We start from the raw sequence: 18,147 nt of genomic DNA on the forward strand, positions 1-18,147 counted from the left end.
TGGATTCTCATGTAAAACTTTCACTTGAACATTGCCGATATAAAAAATGTATGAATCATTAGAATATTTCTCTAAAAAATAAAGGCTGAACAGTAAAGAGTGGAACAAATGTAATGGAAAAAAATCGGTAGCAATAGGCTGGCTATATTTAGCCAAAAAGGCATTTTTTTTTTTAAAGTGTTTATTTAATTTTTAAAAATAGAAGTCTGACTTAAGTATTTTTTTATTAATTAAATATGATGTACGTTAGACCGTAAATTATATGGATTTGTCTTTTTACACATTTCCACTCTTGCCCACCACATGAATATCAAGGACATGCTTATTGTTCTTATGAAATGCTACCATAAAAAATGACTATAGAAAAGTAATCCACGATCACCAAAATTTCATAGATGAAATTTTGAATTTAGTTTTTATTAAATTGACTATCACTTTGGTTGTATGCATGTTTAAATGGACAATTGTAAATTAAACAAACTATTATCCAAATTTTAATTATCAATCATTTATGCCTTTCAACAATTTGGATATTAAATGACAATTTTATAAAAAAATTGACACTTAATTAAAGAGAATTCTATCTCATAAATGATTTAATTTATATATATTATCATTATGAATTTTTTTATATTATAAAATCAATTACAACTGTTAAATCATAAAAATATTTAAATTTTATTTTAACTAATTCTAAAGTCATACGTCATTGAAAGGGTAAATTTTATACAAAAATAGCACATGAGAATTAAACTATATCATAAAAATCCCAATATATATACTAAAAGATTGTTTAGATAAAGTAATGAAAAAAAATTTGAATATAAAATAAATACAATGCAATTCAAATATTTAATTTATAAATTTTGAGTCTTAGAATAGTAAATTTTTATTTAAATTTGCACTTTATATGATTTTCAATTTCTTGTAGTAAAAATGTAAATATGAAAATAAAAGTCGTTAAAAATGGTAATTAAAATATTTGGGCCAAAACTATAAATTTGGAGAGGTTGGGGCCTTATTTGCAAAAGTTTAAATTTAAGTACAACTAATTTTGCAAAATTTCGAAAATCATAGGGATCATTTTCCAGTTTGAAACTTTTTTTAAAATGTTGTTCAGATTGAAATATATAAGAAAAATTTGTAACTTTTAAAATATATATATCCATCACTTTTGGATTCATATTTCATAAGTTAAGAGAGAATTTTCAAAGTGGTAGTAAATTTCTGATTTTAGTTTTAAAAGTTAAATATACAAATAAATTATATTACAAATAAAACAAGGTTAAATTAGTTTTTATTTAATTTTAAAAAAATCATGTAAATTTCAAAACTACAAAATTGATTTTATAATTTTTAGTTTGTTTTAACTTTAACATATCACTATCGGTAGTTGTTAATTACTTCTGTAATTATCGATGAACACTACGTCAACACCGCTATAACACCTACTTGTAACTTTAATATGCCACCTTGTCTTATTCACAAGTTAAACAAATAATTTATATTCTCTAAATAGTTCTCTCAATAGTTATTTGATGGTGACCACACGATGTTTATATTTTTGTAATGTCAAAATTGATAATTTTACTATTTTTTAAGACTTACTATTTTTTATCATTTTTATGTGTCAATATTATTGATATCAGATAAATTTAAAATGAAACTAGTTAAAGGGAGTGGTTTAATTTTAAAAAACTTAAGAAACTCGACTCATAACCAAGACTATATCTAGTATATGAAAATTTCAAAATATAAAACTAAAATCACCCTTAAACAAAGCCTTATATATTTTTTCTTGTGGTATTTAAAATTCCTTAATTTAACTTTATTTATGTAACTCGTGAAATCTCTACTTTAAAAATTCTCGAAATAGAGACAAATTAAATTAAAAATTACTGTACAAAATTACGTTTCCATGTAAAAATCATTAATTCAAACACACTTTAAATTTTATATTTGAAAAAAAAATTATTTAATATATAGTTTTTTATTTGATGACAGCTCCCTTGCTAAACAATTAAAACTATGTCCTTTTATATTTAAGGGTAACTTTGCCTCCCTAATATTTTAGGTTAGTTGCATTTCCACTCTCATTTATTAAATTAAACATTTTCTTCCCTAATTTAATTCTACTTTGTTGTAGTTTTTCCTCTAATTGTTTGTTCCGTTAAAGAAAACAAAAATATTGAAAGACAAATTTATATCTTTCCACCGTATAATGCACTTCAAAAAGTATGTCTATAGCAAACGCTCTAAATATTAAATAGAACTTAAACTTTGAAATCGATATACAATATCATAAATATAATGAACACGTCAAAATTCAACACATTTAATGCATGGCTTGCGTATGCTTATTTCGTGTTTCATCGGCATCGTTACATCAATAGAAATTTTGTTAAGTTTTCTCTATCAAAAGAAAAACTAAATTATCACAACAAGATTCAAAATGTAACATGTAACTTATAATCCTTACATTTTAGTTTAACTGATAAAATATTATCGGATTAGACATTGTATCCTAAATTTAAAATAAAAATTCGTAATTATATATAAATTTATGGTATTATTTATCATCTTATTTATTAAAGAAAAAATTCAATACATTCTAAAAGGTAAAATAATTTTTTTTATCTCCCTTTTATTATTGGCTAAAGATAGATAAACCAATTTGCAAATTACACGAAAATACTTCACCGTTGACTATACGGTAAAATTAGATTATCCTCTCTTTTGGAAGTTCTTTTATTTCCAAATACATGAATAAAAAGGGAATAGGTTGCTTAGATTTTAAATGAAACAATTATTTTTCTTGGAAATATTTTGACATAAACTTTTCTATAATAATTTTAGTATTTGTCAGAAAGAATATGTTGATTAAGTTTGAATCGAGGCATGATATTCATCATAAATTTTTTGATATTTGTCAATTGAACTAGACAATACATATATCAAATTTTCTCTCTTATTGTCATATCAAACTATTGAGTGTTAAAAGTTATGTTCGTTGAAACTCAAATTTCTCTTAAAATTGAGATAAATTAACGTGTCTTTTTATTTATGATGATAACTTTTTAAATTTGTATTATTTTCTTTAGTAGAAAAACTTCATTAAGAGTGAAAATAACAATCAATAAAATTAAATTATAAAGGAAAATATTTAATTTAATAAATAAGGATGGAGAATGCAACTAACCTAAAACATTAAGGTGACAAAGTGCATATAACTAACTTTATTTAATTATTTTTGAAGTAATTTAAATTTTATATTAAATTGATTTATGAGTAATGTTTTGAATGGGACCACTACCTATTCAACTAACAACAATATTTTTTCTCGAAAATTAAAACAACCCTACACTACGGCATCAACCTCCGACAATTATTGTGATCCAACTTCAAAACAGGTACCAATACGGCAATACCCGCATTTTCTCATAGATAAAATAATTCTCCTTTTTTTTAAGGCTACACAAGAATAAACATATTTAATTATATTTTGATTTTTTAAGCTATAAAAATTTGGTATAAAACTGAAAACTTAAAAGACCATTTTCGTCAAATAAAAATATCACAAAGTGGATGATTCTTTTAATTTTATTTTTAAATATATCTCTAACTAATATTATAATGATATTCTATTTTAAATTAAAATTTTATTTTTAAATATATCTCTAACTAATATTATAATGATATTCTATTTTAAATTAACCATAATCAACGTCATAAATATACAAACAATTGATAAAAACAATGTAGTAAAATATTATTCTTTATTTTATTTGTATATATCTAACATAGAGTGAGTATATTTAAGTAAAAAAAGAAACATAGAGTGAATATATTAAAAAACAAAGTAACTTCTTAGTGCATATCTAACGAATAAATTAAGCTCACAGTAATACATCCATTCATTCATAATTTCACATTGCATCTTAGCGCTCAACCATAAATTCGCAGAAAACAAACGTACATCTTTTGGAAATGCTCAACTTAAATTCTCACTATACAAAATAACATATGTTCCCTCAATCGTAAAATATATATAAAAAAAAAAAACGATATATTTAATTTAAATTTAAATCAAATACATCTATTTATCTATTTTTTCACTAGAATGGAGTAAGTAGCTTAAGGGCATACAAACACCGACCTCCACAAAAAAGGATTTTCCAAAGCCTCGAAGAATTCCGCAATATCCCAACCCAAAATCAATTAGCAGAGGCGGCGGAATGATCAAAAGCTAATATACGAACCAAACCATCAAAACTAACGCCACCGTCTCGATCGCCACCACCAAATTTGATCATAGCGCTTATTTCATCATCGGTGGCAACAAAGCCAGCCCAAGCCATATAATTCTTCAAATCATGGTGGCTAAGTTTACCGTCACCGTCTCTATCCATCACCCTAAACACATCTTCCATGGCCCCACATCCTAACGGTTTCTTTTCTCCGTTTCCGCTTACCACGCGTTCGAATTCCTCGTACTCCACGAATCCGTTCATGTTCGTGTCCGCTACCGACATCATCGCACGGATGGCGTCGTCTCCGCCATTGACGCCTCCGCTAACGGTGGCATAGAACGAGCGGAGGTCTTCGCGGCTTATTTTGCCGTCGGAATCGGCGTCTAGAATGTCGAATGCCGGACGAAAATCTGACGTGGAAGGTTGAGGGCGGAGGGTTCGGCCAGAAGGACACATGGTGTTTTTTTTGTGTTCGAGGAAAAATGAATGAACGAGTTATGTTTGTGTACTATTGTTTTTGTGTGGTTTTTGTGGTTATTTATGGTTAAGAAGAGTTGTCTCTACGCATGTTTTTTTTATTTATATAAAAATAAAAAAAATAAAAATAAGTAGAAAGACTTTGGGCTCCGAGAATATGGGGGCCCACAAAATTTGGAAACGCATGGTTCGATTCGATATTCACACGGGACTTGAGCAACAAGGTTTGGGAGGTTGTATACTTTTCATCTTTTGGTGGGGTTTCTTACGTGTGGGGTGACATCATTGGTGTTGTTTCTTTCGGATCTCATTCCCACCGTGGACTCAAATTCTGGCTCTGCTAAATTCTTACTTATTTGTCTAAAATAAAAACTTATACAGTAGTGGTCACGAGTTATGGTTTTCGAAATAAATATATATACAATGAAAATGTAGAAGAGTTTTCCTAATATCTAATTGTATTATGTATTTTGTTAAATCGTATTACTTCATTCCACTACACTTTATTAGTACAACATATATAAAAAGTAGACATTTCTTATAAATTATTGGTGTAAAACTCATTTAAACTTACAATGTATGTGAATTGCAATCATAAATAAATAATAAATTAATCTATTGACAATGAACAATTAGGATGCTGGTGTTGTGGAGAGATATGCTAGCACTGTCCATTTTTTCCACCATATTATTGAAATATATTGATATATTTATTTTGTCAATTGTTAATTTTCAAATAATTTAGCTCACTATTTTCTACAACATTTCTTTTATTCAAAGGGCCAAAACTATACATATTAACCCCTAAGTGAAATTCAAAAATGTTGTTATGTCTTACTCGATCATTTTCTAAATCAACAATTTATGCAATTTTGATCTATATGTTATTTCGATATCAAGTATTTAATGAAAATACTATTAACATATTAGTCATAAAATTATGTGACAAATCATCTATAGAGCTAACATAACTGTATACATATGAAGTTTATGTAACACTAGACATATTTCATATTTTAATTTTTTGTTTTAAAAGACTACAGCGTTTATGAGTTGAATCCCCGATCTTGCACCCAAAAGTACTTCATATTTAGGGGGTTGAATTTCCACTAAATCCTTAACTATTAGTTCAATCTAAAAGTGTCTAGTTGAGATGATTTAGAAATTGTTGGATGGAATAATAATGGTTAAGAGGATATAAAAAAATATTTTAACTAAGAAGTCTCTTTGAACCAAACCCGTCAAATGCATGTGGATATACATTTCAAATTGTTTTCAATGAGTAAAAAAACATACATTGAGCCAAATATTTTTTTTTTTATGAAAAGCCACTTTTCGATCAATCGACTAAGTGTTATTGAGATTGTGCGGTTAGATAACTTTTTTACTCGTATATATTAAAGAAGTTTTAAAAAAGCTAGTAGGACTTGTGCCTATGAGATCAAGTCTCTTATAACTTAACTAAAAGTCTCTTGAATAATGTTGATAAAAAATTATATTTTTAGTGAAATGACATATTATTGAATAGAAAAACATTTATATTATGATAAAAAATATTAAACACAAAATATTTTTGATTTTTCTATATTCGATATATTGCCTTCACATATTTTCAAAATGATTTTAATATTCTTTTTTACTTTTCACTGTCTTATATTCTTACTTTCATTCAATTTTATGGATTAAAAAAATGTACATACTATACACAATTTGTAATTTTTAGGAATAGTTTTTAATAAAACCATTTTCACAAAAATTTTAAAGATATGTTTGTCACTTTATCAAATATAAAAGTAAAACAACCTAATATTAAGAGTATAAAAAATTATATATTTTTTGTTGATAAAAATAAAATTCGTAGTAATTATGAAATTTCAAATTAGAATTAAAGATCCACTATCCAACCAAACAATTTTTATTATTTACTAATCATAAAAAAATAGCATTCTTTCTACATGTAGAAAAAAAAAGAACAGATCATTCTAGAAAGTATTCACAAACACAAACATATAGTTATGAGGCCAGGCTTCACGAGTGGGCCTTTTGTTTGGAGGCCTTTCGGCCTCACTTTATTTCATCGTCCAAAGAAAGGGTAAACGCGTAATAAAATAGTAAAGAACGGTTTTCACTGTCTTTTCGCACATAGGAAAAACCCTAATTCAAGTATTCCCACTATAAATCTCAGAACCAACGCAATAGTTCTGCATCGAGTAGCAGGAACAATTCAGAAATCTTTTTTTCTCTCTGCCTATATTATTCAGCATTTTTTTTTGCATTTTTATCATGGTTTTTTAAATCATTGTCTTTAATTTGCCTCTTGAGATGCCTTTGATTCAATTCCATTTGATTAATGGTTTTATCTCATCATCGATGAACAAAGAGGCATAGATTTATTGCAGCCATGTTGAGTCGCTTCGCCTTCGTATTTTCAACAGGCGCAGTGAATTATCAGACTGCTAAATCCCCCCTTTTCCATGTATTTATGTATTTTGTTTTATAATTTTCGATTTTAGGTTATGAACAATTGTAAGTTTTATATTTGGTTGTAGTAAATGTTGTTGGATCCTATGATGGCATGAAATCTTTGAGACCTGATTTTCTTACTTGATGTCAGCTATAAGCATAACACTGAGGATTCGTTTCAACCTTATTCCTATCCCGCTTTTTTATTAATTTTTTCCTTTTAATTATAATTCTTTAAAACACCTTTGTATGTGATATGAATTTGAAAAAAAGAAATGAATGATGAAATAAGCACTGGGCTCTGAGCATATTTTATGATGCACATTGCTAGTCTAGAAAGCTATCTCTGACTTCTTATTTCTTTCAGTTTTATAATTTTGTTATGAATTTATGCTTGTTTGTCAATATCATAGAGAGTATGTTATGTTCGTTTACCTGTTCGTTTACCTGTGAACAAAACTCATATAAGACAACATGTGTTTTGATTTTTTTTATTTATTGGGTCAAATAACCTCGATGGTGTTGGAATTTATTTTCTTGATACAAGAATAAATTATATAATTAAATATATAAAATATTTATAACCCTTTATGATTTGCTTATAAAAGAATGTACAAGCCGAACATGTTACCATGAATTTGGTGTCTCATATAAATTCAAGTTGAGCAATATTATTTCTGATTTATATTGTGCAATAGATGATATATGTGCAGCTCATTGATGACCAAATCAGTTCCGTGGGAACAACTATTATCGGCAGCAACGACACCAAATCTCAGAATTAGATGTCTCCTTTCATTTTATAATAAGAGCCCTTTGTATTTTTTGATTTTTCAAAACTATATATTTTGTAGTATATGTTTTGATTTCTTATTAAAATAAAAATTGTCAAATAATCGATCAATAATATTATCGCCCCATATTTGTATTGACTTTTCTTAGTTTTCGGTTCCAACTTTATTGCTGAAGATAATAAGAATGACCCTTTATTACGAGCTTGATTTTCCTAAAACGAGTTCGAGTAATATAATTAAAATAGTTTAGTAAAGATGCATTGTCCATATGATGTAATTTCTTAATAATGAGATATGTTGGATGACACGAGATCAATTATATGCTTCAAAATGAGTTGTTTCATGATAATTACATGATACTAAACGAGTTAACAATGCTCTTGATTCCAAAATCTCATCATAAACTACTATCCAATATAGATGGATTCACCGGTAATTCCGTTTGGAACGAATCGAATCAAAATTGCATTCTATGCAATTCTAACAATTATCATTTTTTATCGTCATATATTTTATTTAGTTTTATGTATCTTTCAAAATGTATCTTTTAAAAATTTTTATTGTGACAAAAAATAGTTTTTTATTTTAATTATTTTTGAAATGTTATTATCTAAAAAAATTATAAAAATAGATATGATAAAACCATGTTTTCTTTTGAGTAAAATAGCTTAGGGGGATAAAAACTGAATCAATGATCTTGTGAATCTGAAAATCAAATCAAATCCATTTGTTGTGTTGATTTTTGTTTTTCCTTCATATTCAAGCCTAAACTGAATCCAGGATCAAAACTATTTTTTTATTATTTATGCTATTATATATAGTAGTGCTACCAAAAAACGTTTTATGCCTTTTTTAATCCATTTATCTTATTGTTTTCAGTGTTGTTTTATTGCATAAAAATTTCAAAATGTTTGAGAAAAAAGTAATTTTTTTATATATTTTGTAAAATAAATTTAATTTTTTAAAATATATATAACTAAACTAAGCCAATCTAGACCAAATCAAACATACTATAATATAATATGATTGACTTAGAACAAATCAAATGAACCAAACATACTATAATATGATTGATTTTGAATGAAACATGTTACACACCTATGCAAGACTCTATGAGACAGTTGGTGATTCATGCTCACTCAATCTCAAGCTTCCATATACCAGGCAAAATATCTAACAGTCACCAGGATCCAGAAAATCAATAGATTGGAGGCAGATTTTTTTTATTTATTAAAACAAATATGAAAACAAAAATACCAACCATTTAATTTTAATTTGAATATTAACCAATAAAACCGACCGTTTGTGGCACTTACTATTTAGTCCAATATTACTTTACTACTCCAATTATAACTACCATTTATGTGTATTATGTGGAAATAAAATAAAATAAAAATCGAATAAAACTGATACGTGACTTTCACTTTTTCATTTTTTATTTGTAGAAAGTCATTATTTAAGAGGAAAACAAAGAAATTAGTACAACATGTTTAGGCTAACTTCTCAGTCCATCCATTCCATTACGAAAAATTTATCCTTTACCTCAACATTTGTATTTATGCCGCCATAAATTTTTAAAAATGTCAAATATACTTTTGAATTTTTTTATATTATTTTATTAACTCAAATTAAGATTTAGCGGAATTTTTTTTTAAAGTTTTTTAAGTTTTTCGATATATAAAATTTCTAAGTACTATTTTGTTTTTTTAAAAATAAAATGAAAAATTTGATGTGTACCGAAAAGCTTGTGAAGAAGTTTTTCTAAGTACTTCTTTTTCGGAAAACTTAAAAAAAAATTTATGGAGTGTAACTAAATTATCGAAAAATTAAAAAAAAAATTTTAGAATGTAACTTCTTTACCGAAAAACTCGAAAAAAAATTTTCGGAGTGTAACTTCTTTATTGAAAAACTTGAAAAAAGTTTTCCGGAATATATACTGTGTATCGAAAAACTTTTTTATGTTTTTCAGTAAAATTGAATTTTTTCTACAAAATTTAAGATTTATACGAAGGCAAAAATATCATTTTCTTTGCATTTGTGGGGGTAAAGGTAAAATGTGAATGATATAGGATAAAATTTTCTTCAATTACAGGACCGCTTTATTTACTGAGTTACAGTCTTACAAAATATTTGATCTGAATTTTCTCGAGGATGAAAAGTTGAAAACATTAATAAATAATAACTTGGATCAATATTTGAGTTGTTTATTCCTCTAAATATTTGTAGTAGGCGATGGAAAGAGAGGGATCAGGGATCATTTTTTAGATCCGTCTCTGGCATCGCCTCCTCTCTATCTTTATTTTGTTTTTATCTTCGTCATCATAAAGATAAGTGTTTTAAGATATTTTTTATCCAAAATTATACATCTATATTGTTTTTCTTCTATCATTTTACATAAATAGATTATTGTAAATCAACTTTTGCTTCATGTTTGTTCAGATTTATTTTGATCCAATAGAAATAGATTCAGTCACTAATTTCAACGTCGTAATGTTGCAAATTGAAATGTATTAATATTCTAATCTCTTTTATTGTCAAATTTATAAATATTGTCATTTTTATACTCTTAACCTGAGTGTTGTGAACTTGTTCACATATTCATTCTTTTCAATTTTAACAAATTTGTATTTGTGTTATTTTCTATCGATCTACTCTTTTAATTTGAATGAATGAATATTTTTTTGGAGTAAGAAAAAAACATCAAGCTTCCATCTTCTTTTATGTTAAGGGTATCATATAACGTTTTGAGGAGCATATTGGTTGGTTTCCTGAAGCAGTCAGAACGACTGAAAGTAATGTTTAATGAATTAAGCATATTGGGTGGCACTAAGCATCTGGCTACCTAAATCATTTTTATCAGAAGCATTAGTTTGGACTTTCAGTTAGTCTTCACGACTCGGTAATTAATGTTAATTGTGAAAATCCCTTTCTCCCTTAATTTAGCTCTTCCAAGTAAATCGCTCAATCTTCACATCTAATGCACGAGATTGTCTTTAGCTTATCACTGTGTAAAAAGTCAAAGCAAGTATAAATACACAAAACCCTGGAAGTGCCTAAATACACATGACCTAGTAAATGTTACTGAAGTAGTTTTGTTCTTTTCAACTGTCCTACATGTATTGCTTGGCATTGAAATTTTGTATATGTATTTTCGTTGTGGTATAGCAGTGATCTGCTCTACCTAGTGTGATAGGCTTCTAGTTTGCCGGCTTCAAAATTTTGATTCAGCGCACTGGAGAAGAGAAGAAAATTACAACGAAGTACACAACAAAACCAGCAATAAGTATTCCTCCATAGATGTAAGTTTGAGAAGATTGCAGGGGGTACTTGTACTCAATTTTGCAGCATTTCATATTTTCCCTCTCGGTGGCCAAAACATGGTCAACATATCTGCAATTCACAAAATTGTGAGTGGTTACTATTACTAAAATAAAAGTTGGAGGTAGAAGTTGAAGATCATATCGTACTACAAGTCAAAAACTAAAATATTTTTGGTCCATAGTTCAAAATGACGGAGAAATAGGAGATTTTTAAACCATAAAATTCAAGTTGAGTGGTTGAAATTGAGGAAGATCTTAGGTGTTTAATGTGATAAAAAGTACCACTTAAATTGAAGGAGAAATTTTATCGCACAACTTTAAGACCGACAATATTGTGTAGGACAGAGTGTTGAGCGGTAAAAAACCAAACAGAGGATAAAATAGACGTAGCAAAGATAATGTTGTGTTGCATGTATGAAAAGACTAGATGAGATAGGATTAAGAATGACAACATTGAAGAGAAAGTCGTGATAGCACCTATCGTAGAAAAGATGGTGGAAACTAGGCTTAGGTGGTTTGGACACGTGAAGAAGAGACCTATAAATTCTATAGTAATGAGAGTAGATTAGATGAAGGGTAGTTAAATTGCTAGAGACAGAGAACTATTAAGATGTAGAAATTAATGAGTTGGATATAGATATATTGTATGATAAAACATTGTGGCGCCGTTTGATCCATTTAGTTAGTCCTACTTAGCGGAATAAAGCTCAGTGGTCGTTGTATTCCCAATTTGAAAAAGTATAAAAAATATTTTAAAAAATAAGGTAAACTTACTGTTGGGTGAACATGGTGCTCTGCAAAATATCTGAACTGTTCAAGAAGGCATCCTGTAACCGATGGTCATATAATAATGAAGACATATCAACAAGATGCTCCTCAAGGCCCTGGTGAACGTATACATGTCACAATGTCAACAATCCAAAATCCCACAAAGAGAGGTCAAGAACTTCAATCAAGTAACACTTACGTCAAGGTATTTTTCCAAGCGTTCAACTAATTCATGCGGAAATGGTTCAGGCAAATTGGTAGTTTTTTTGTAGAACTTCTCCAACCACAGTTCAGTGTTTGATTTCTCCTTCTTTCCCTTCACCGGCTCACCAAGGGGAGTTTTCAGATACTCTGCTGCGAAAGATTGGACGGTCTGCATAGAATGACTGGGATCCATGATCCAATAATCAAGTAACAGTGTTAATATAACTCAAACAACCACAAATTACCTCTGATGTTTCACGAATTTTACGAAGTACAGAATCCACACGTGCATATATTGAGTTCCTCTGTCAGCAAACAAAAAGACAATTTAAGAAATACTTTTTCTCTATATAATTAATTTTCGGTATATTGAGAGGGCACTCACCAATGCTACATCGCGGAGCAGTTGACTGACATGAGACGTATTCGAAAATGGTCCAAATGGATGACAACCGGCTGCCCAGAGCCAATTCACAACAGGTCTTTCATGTACATGAGAAGCTTTCACATATGGTGCACTTAAACCACCCACCACCGAGGCAAGACCAGCCAATATATGACGCTGTGCTTGAGATGGGACCGCATGCCTTCTATATGTTTCTGAAACATAACTGTCAAACGAGAGAATGAAGAGTGATGTCAAATTTTGCAAAAGAAAACAGCTAAATAATGAGGAAACAAGACAAATATTGTCAGTGAATTTGAACTGAGATGTGAAAACTCTTTTTCCTTTTTTAAGTCAATTGAGATGTGAAAATTCAATGGACAAAAATGGTCAAGTTGCTGCATAGAAATACTAGATGTTTCATACAGTCTACAATAAGCAAATTATGTCGGCATTCAACAATCACTGATAAGCAAACTACATTCCTTCCTTTATCATCTACATGTCACAATGTCTGCAATAATAATAATAATATAATATGCACCAATCTTCAACTCACAAGTACTGAATATCCACACCATACTTTCACCAACCTCAAAGGAATCTTATCATTTTGATGTTCAAGCACAATTACAACGTCATTGCTTGTCCACACCATACTTTCATCCTCCATCATAAGATTTGGGTCCACGTCAGCCAATGATAGCACAAAACTGCACGATAAAAAGCATAGCATTTCAATATTGAACTGGTTTTGAAACAAAAATAATATGTTACACCAATCATTTTTTTGTTCAAGCAGCATATAATGCACTTTATATCAAAGTATTTCAACCAAGTGACACACTGCTTTTTAATAATACCTTATCAAGCACAGCCAAGCATTCTTAAATTTCTTTTTATCGCCTAAGTCCAATTCCTAGAGTTTGTCCACTACGATCAATACAACTGTTGAAATACATAACTAACTCCCATCCTTAACATTTATTCCTTTTTCTTGTCTTCTTCGAGTTATTCATGCAACTTTCATTTTTGAAAAAGGCCACCAAGTGTCCAAATAGCCAATAGTATCTAACTACTAACTTACCAATATTGTCTTTCTTCGCCATAAATTTCAAGGGTCCTAATTAACTTTAATTAAGTGAACAGTAAAAAAAAAATTGATTTTTTTTACTAGTTTTCGATAAACCCATAAATAAATATAAATACACAACTGCAAAGATACTCTAATGTTAGAGTTGTATTTTCAACATGCATCTAGAGAAGGGATAGTGGTGTACGCACACAGGAACTACTCTTGTTCCATAAGTTGGTTGGAGACCCCCTTGTTTCTTTACATTCTTTCTCCTTTTCTTGCCATGTTTTGAGTTATATGAAGACCAAAGAGGCTTATGCTTAAGAATTGAATCAGTTGACCCTTCTGATTCATCCATCCAATTCTGGCGGAGGAAATATTTACTTGAAAGAGATGGGTCAGCAACTTCAAGCAATCCAGCAGCAAGAACATCAGCAGAACGTTCCATCTCCTGCTCAAATGCAGTTTCAAGCCCATATAGAATATTTAAAAAATAACAAAATTAATTCATATTTAGCATCTGAGATGCAGACATATTTAGCTATTGTGGATAATGAATTATGCATATTCTTCAGAAAGGCTAAAACAGAGCATGAGCAGCACCATGTCTGCAAAGTATTCAATTTTCTCAATATCTAATTAAAGGTGTCAGCAAAGACATACTCATGATTCAATATTTAAAAGTTAGTCAAAATTTCTCCACTGATTTATCCAGTGAAAGGGAAGAGACCACGTTGCCCATCTAATATTATATGGGAAATAAAAATGGTAGATTTAAGAAACTAGACAGCACCCACTTCTTTTAAAATAGCACCATCCAGATAAGTCTTGGTATGAACATGGAAACGACCATCGTTCTTGGTTTCCTGAAGAGAATGTCCACGCATAGCTTTTGAAACCGCAATTGTCAGCTTCTCATGGTGATGTAGTGCATGAGTACCCCCAATAATTACTACTTCTTGCCCATCATGAAGCATCTTTTTCACCTGAGGAAAGAAAAAACTGTAAAAGTCGCATGCTGTTCCTGCTAAACTAAAGAAAACCTCAATTCTTGATAACTACCCCATATCATTTTCAAACTCGGAGGTAAAATAATTGGTAGCCTACTCCAAAGGAAATTACAAACCTCTGCCTTAATTTCGTCGACGTTTATACTGTAATTATGGCCTCCCGCCATAATGTTGTATCGATTGTGATTTTGCAAGACAATTATTGGTACAAGCAATCTTGAAGTAAGATCTACAGTTTCAAACCTAAACATATATCAATAAAAGCATAATTAGATTCTAAAGATACTACATCAGTTATCAGCCTGTCAATGAATTATTCTAGTTTTATAACTTGCATGCTAGATGCTAAACTGACAACCTACTTACATATAAGTATTCAAAACTGTGCGAATTAAAAAAGTGCACGAAGTTAGCAATGGTTCTTAGGTGAAAAATAAGGATCATATCATACCACAAGTTTCACAGGTTAGGTATTTAAAACCGATATTACAATCTTATGGGGGCACTGATTGGGACACCACATACAGAATTACAGGTAGGCAGTTAAAATGGGAAAAAGGTTCAGGCATAGGCAGCCTATAAACACATGAAAATCTTATCAGACAACAATAAGACCAGCTGTGCCCTATGGTAGTCAGCATTGGGCAGTGAAACGTCAACAACAAACAACAAAAAAGAGTAGCAAATATAAGAAGGTCGAGATAGATCAGTGGAAAAATAGAAAAGTATATTATATGCTTACAGATGACATCATATTACCTAACATCAGGTGCTATGACATGTTCCACTGTGGTTGATACCAAAGAAGCAAGCTGTCCAAGAAAAATATCGTTGCTGGATTTAAGAGACGTTGTGCCACTTTGAGTAACAACATTTCGTAATCTTGGCAGGGTTCTAGAACTGACAGTTCCCTCTTCAGCTTCAATCTTACCATAAGTACACGGCCCTGCTGAAAGGTCAATCACCGCAAATCTGAACAAACAAAAAGAAGTCAAGCTGAAAATTTGCTTGTAACTGTGAGACACAAAATATGTGTTGAAACCAGTTTTTCCCAGTAAAAAACCTCCAAGAATGGATAACACTCAGTTTGACGAAAGAAACTGAAATTTAGCAAAAAGTTAGGTCAAAGCCTTTCTTACCTGCCAGAGCTTAGCCAAACTTGAGTTGCTCCTCCACCATCATAGCGATAACGATAAATGTAATCTCCTTCTTGTTTTTTCATATCTTCCTCAGTTAGATCAGGAATTTTTCCATACATTAAACTATCAAGATCGATTTCCTTATTTCTAGGATCTATTCTCACCTGCAATATATTTTAAATTAGTAGAAATAAAAACTGCCATAGAAGTAGTGGAAGATGATACTAAACAAGCAGGAAGAATGAAGAACTTGAGCATTCAGTCACTAATATTTGCACCCCTGGTTGTTAGTGAAAACAAGCTCACCAGTTATTTTATGTGTGACAAAAAGTTAATATCAACTAAATTGTTACGGATATAAATCAAGGTAATTTTCACATCACAACTAAGTATTGAATATTGGTTTATACCTTGTCAAAGTTTACAAGAAATATTGCACTTGGCACTGGTTTATCCATCTCTGTGACAGAAGATCCCACACTATCCATGTCAAATATGTAGGAGTACAACTTTTGAAATATTGGTTCTACAGTTGTTGCTTCAACTTCAAATAAAGGTACCTCCCTTCCAAATTCAGACTGGAAGTTGTAAAAAAATTTAGAATTATATCTCAAGATGGAGGCTATAGCTTTTACCTTCCTATAACTAAAAATAGCAGAAAGTGACATGAAAAGAAACAGTTACCTCCCTTGTTTTTCCTGCAGGAACCATTGCTTCTTTCAATGCTTTCTCAAGTGCTATCAGTTCAGGCTGTCCAGCCTATGGTAAGATTTCAATTTAAATTGTTAGAAATTTTCAGATTTCAGATAAAGGGGTATTTACACGGAATACGGATAACCTATGTAAGATTAAGCAACATAACAAAAAGTTTTAATGTAGTCTGTACAGCAAAAAATATTAAAAGAATAAAGGCTTGATTAGTTTGAAGATTTCAAAGTAAAGTTTGATTGTGATAAGCAACCCAGAGACAATTTCTGAAAAAAAAAAGTTCAACTAAATTAAGCACAGTTCATTCTTCTCAGCATTCTAAAACTTTTGACAATATGTGAAGACTATAGAAATATGGACATCTTTTACCAGTAATTCTGTGGTTGTTATCCTTTTATGTTATAATGAGCAGTTTAAGAAAGCAACAAGGCTATCCTTTTGCAATTACGGATGAAAGAGCTAAATGCCCTTTTTAACTACTTCACGAACAAGATCTATGCTAAATGTATATCTCAATTTCAGAACAAAATAAGGGTGATCAGAATTCAAACAATATGAGAGAAACTCATCCTTCTCAAAACAGCAAACTCAGCAAAAGTTATAGCTGTTTATCAAATGCCTACCAACCGCGATGGCTAGTAACAACGTGATTAATGGGGATATATGGAGGTTGCTTGTGGAGTGATAAGGAGATTGCGAGTTTGATTCTCACCCGCAACAAACTACTAACAATATTAATATTACTAATGACTAATATTGGTCATGGCAAAAATTAATAATAACGATGTGATTAACAAGAAAATTGGGATAAAAGATATACTAACGAATCAAATAGCACACGAAAGAGTAGCTTACAGGAAATGCATTATAAACCAAATGGTGTTCAATATCAAGTAGCTCCTCAGTCTCAAGACAAGAAGGTCTGTGAGTCGGAAAACTTGTTTTGAGAAACTGTTCCAATCGATGTGCATCAACTGTGTATCTATAACCTCCATCTCCACTAAAACCTATCAAAACCACATTCACTTCAAGCGGAACTTGAAACGGAACCTGAAAAAAGCACCATAGAGTGAGTGATTTTAATTTTAATTTCGATTTAATATGCGAATTGTGATAAATGAGGGGAAGAAATGACCTCAGCACGAGAATGGAGCATGCGGCGGACGTCGGATCGGACGGTATCTCTGACGTCGTGGAAGGCGCTGTGGTGCCATTGAGGGTGACCTGGTTCTCTTTTGAATGCTTGTGGTGCTGACTCGGACTGAGTCAACAGAAAACTCAGCACGATGAGTATAATCGAACGAGGCGCCATGCCTCGCCGTGTTAGATTAATTAATTGAATCGTTTCACAAGTCGCTGTTGTTGGTAATGTGAATGAATGAATGATGAATTAATCAGCTGTCGATTAAGCCCAGTGGGAGTGTGATTTCTGCTTAGTTAGGACGCCGTTTGGTTAAGAAAACAAACTAGTCCGTTCGCCGGGACTTCAATGGGTCTGAAAGGAAACTACGTTTTTTTACAATTATGTCCTCAATTGTTATTGTAATGACTAAT

General features: G+C 30.4%; 2 protein-coding genes and 2 non-coding genes across 4 annotated transcripts; 2 read left to right on the forward strand and 2 right to left on the reverse strand.

Moving 5' to 3' along the window:
- Positions 1 to 3,890: 3,890 nt before the first annotated feature.
- Positions 3,891 to 4,795, reverse strand: LOC101501000 (calcium-binding protein CP1). Its single transcript, XM_004508085.4, has one exon. It carries the CDS (start codon positions 4,704 to 4,706, stop codon positions 4,215 to 4,217), a length of 492 nt encoding a protein of 163 aa, XP_004508142.1. The 5' UTR covers positions 4,707 to 4,795; the 3' UTR covers positions 3,891 to 4,214.
- A 2,495-nt stretch (positions 4,796 to 7,290) lies between these two features.
- Positions 7,291 to 7,363, forward strand: LOC113787914 (small nucleolar RNA R66). Its single transcript, XR_003474433.1, has one exon. It is a non-coding gene; the product is annotated as a small nucleolar RNA R66 (small nucleolar RNA).
- A 102-nt stretch (positions 7,364 to 7,465) lies between these two features.
- On the forward strand, positions 7,466 to 7,543 carry LOC113787866 (small nucleolar RNA snoR118). The gene has a single exon (XR_003474388.1). It is a non-coding gene; the product is annotated as a small nucleolar RNA snoR118 (small nucleolar RNA).
- A 3,408-nt stretch (positions 7,544 to 10,951) lies between these two features.
- On the reverse strand, positions 10,952 to 18,106 carry LOC101501315 (uncharacterized). Its single transcript, XM_004508086.3, has 15 exons — positions 17,729 to 18,106; positions 17,449 to 17,643; positions 16,570 to 16,644; positions 16,296 to 16,463; positions 15,886 to 16,049; positions 15,506 to 15,718; positions 14,863 to 14,989; positions 14,534 to 14,722; positions 13,946 to 14,187; positions 13,255 to 13,374; positions 12,662 to 12,887; positions 12,522 to 12,581; positions 12,272 to 12,445; positions 12,079 to 12,188; positions 10,952 to 11,374 (listed from the first exon to the last, which is right to left on the reverse strand). The coding sequence occupies exons 1-15, from the start codon at positions 17,903 to 17,905 to the stop codon at positions 11,209 to 11,211; spliced, it is 2,406 nt and encodes an 801-aa protein (XP_004508143.1). The 5' UTR covers positions 17,906 to 18,106; the 3' UTR covers positions 10,952 to 11,208.
- Between the last annotated feature and the right edge of the window lie 41 nt (positions 18,107 to 18,147).

The sequence above is a fragment of the Cicer arietinum genome, chromosome 7, assembly GCF_000331145.2.
Source record: "Cicer arietinum cultivar CDC Frontier isolate Library 1 chromosome 7, Cicar.CDCFrontier_v2.0, whole genome shotgun sequence".
NCBI classification, from domain to species: Eukaryota; Viridiplantae; Streptophyta; class Magnoliopsida; order Fabales; family Fabaceae; genus Cicer; species Cicer arietinum.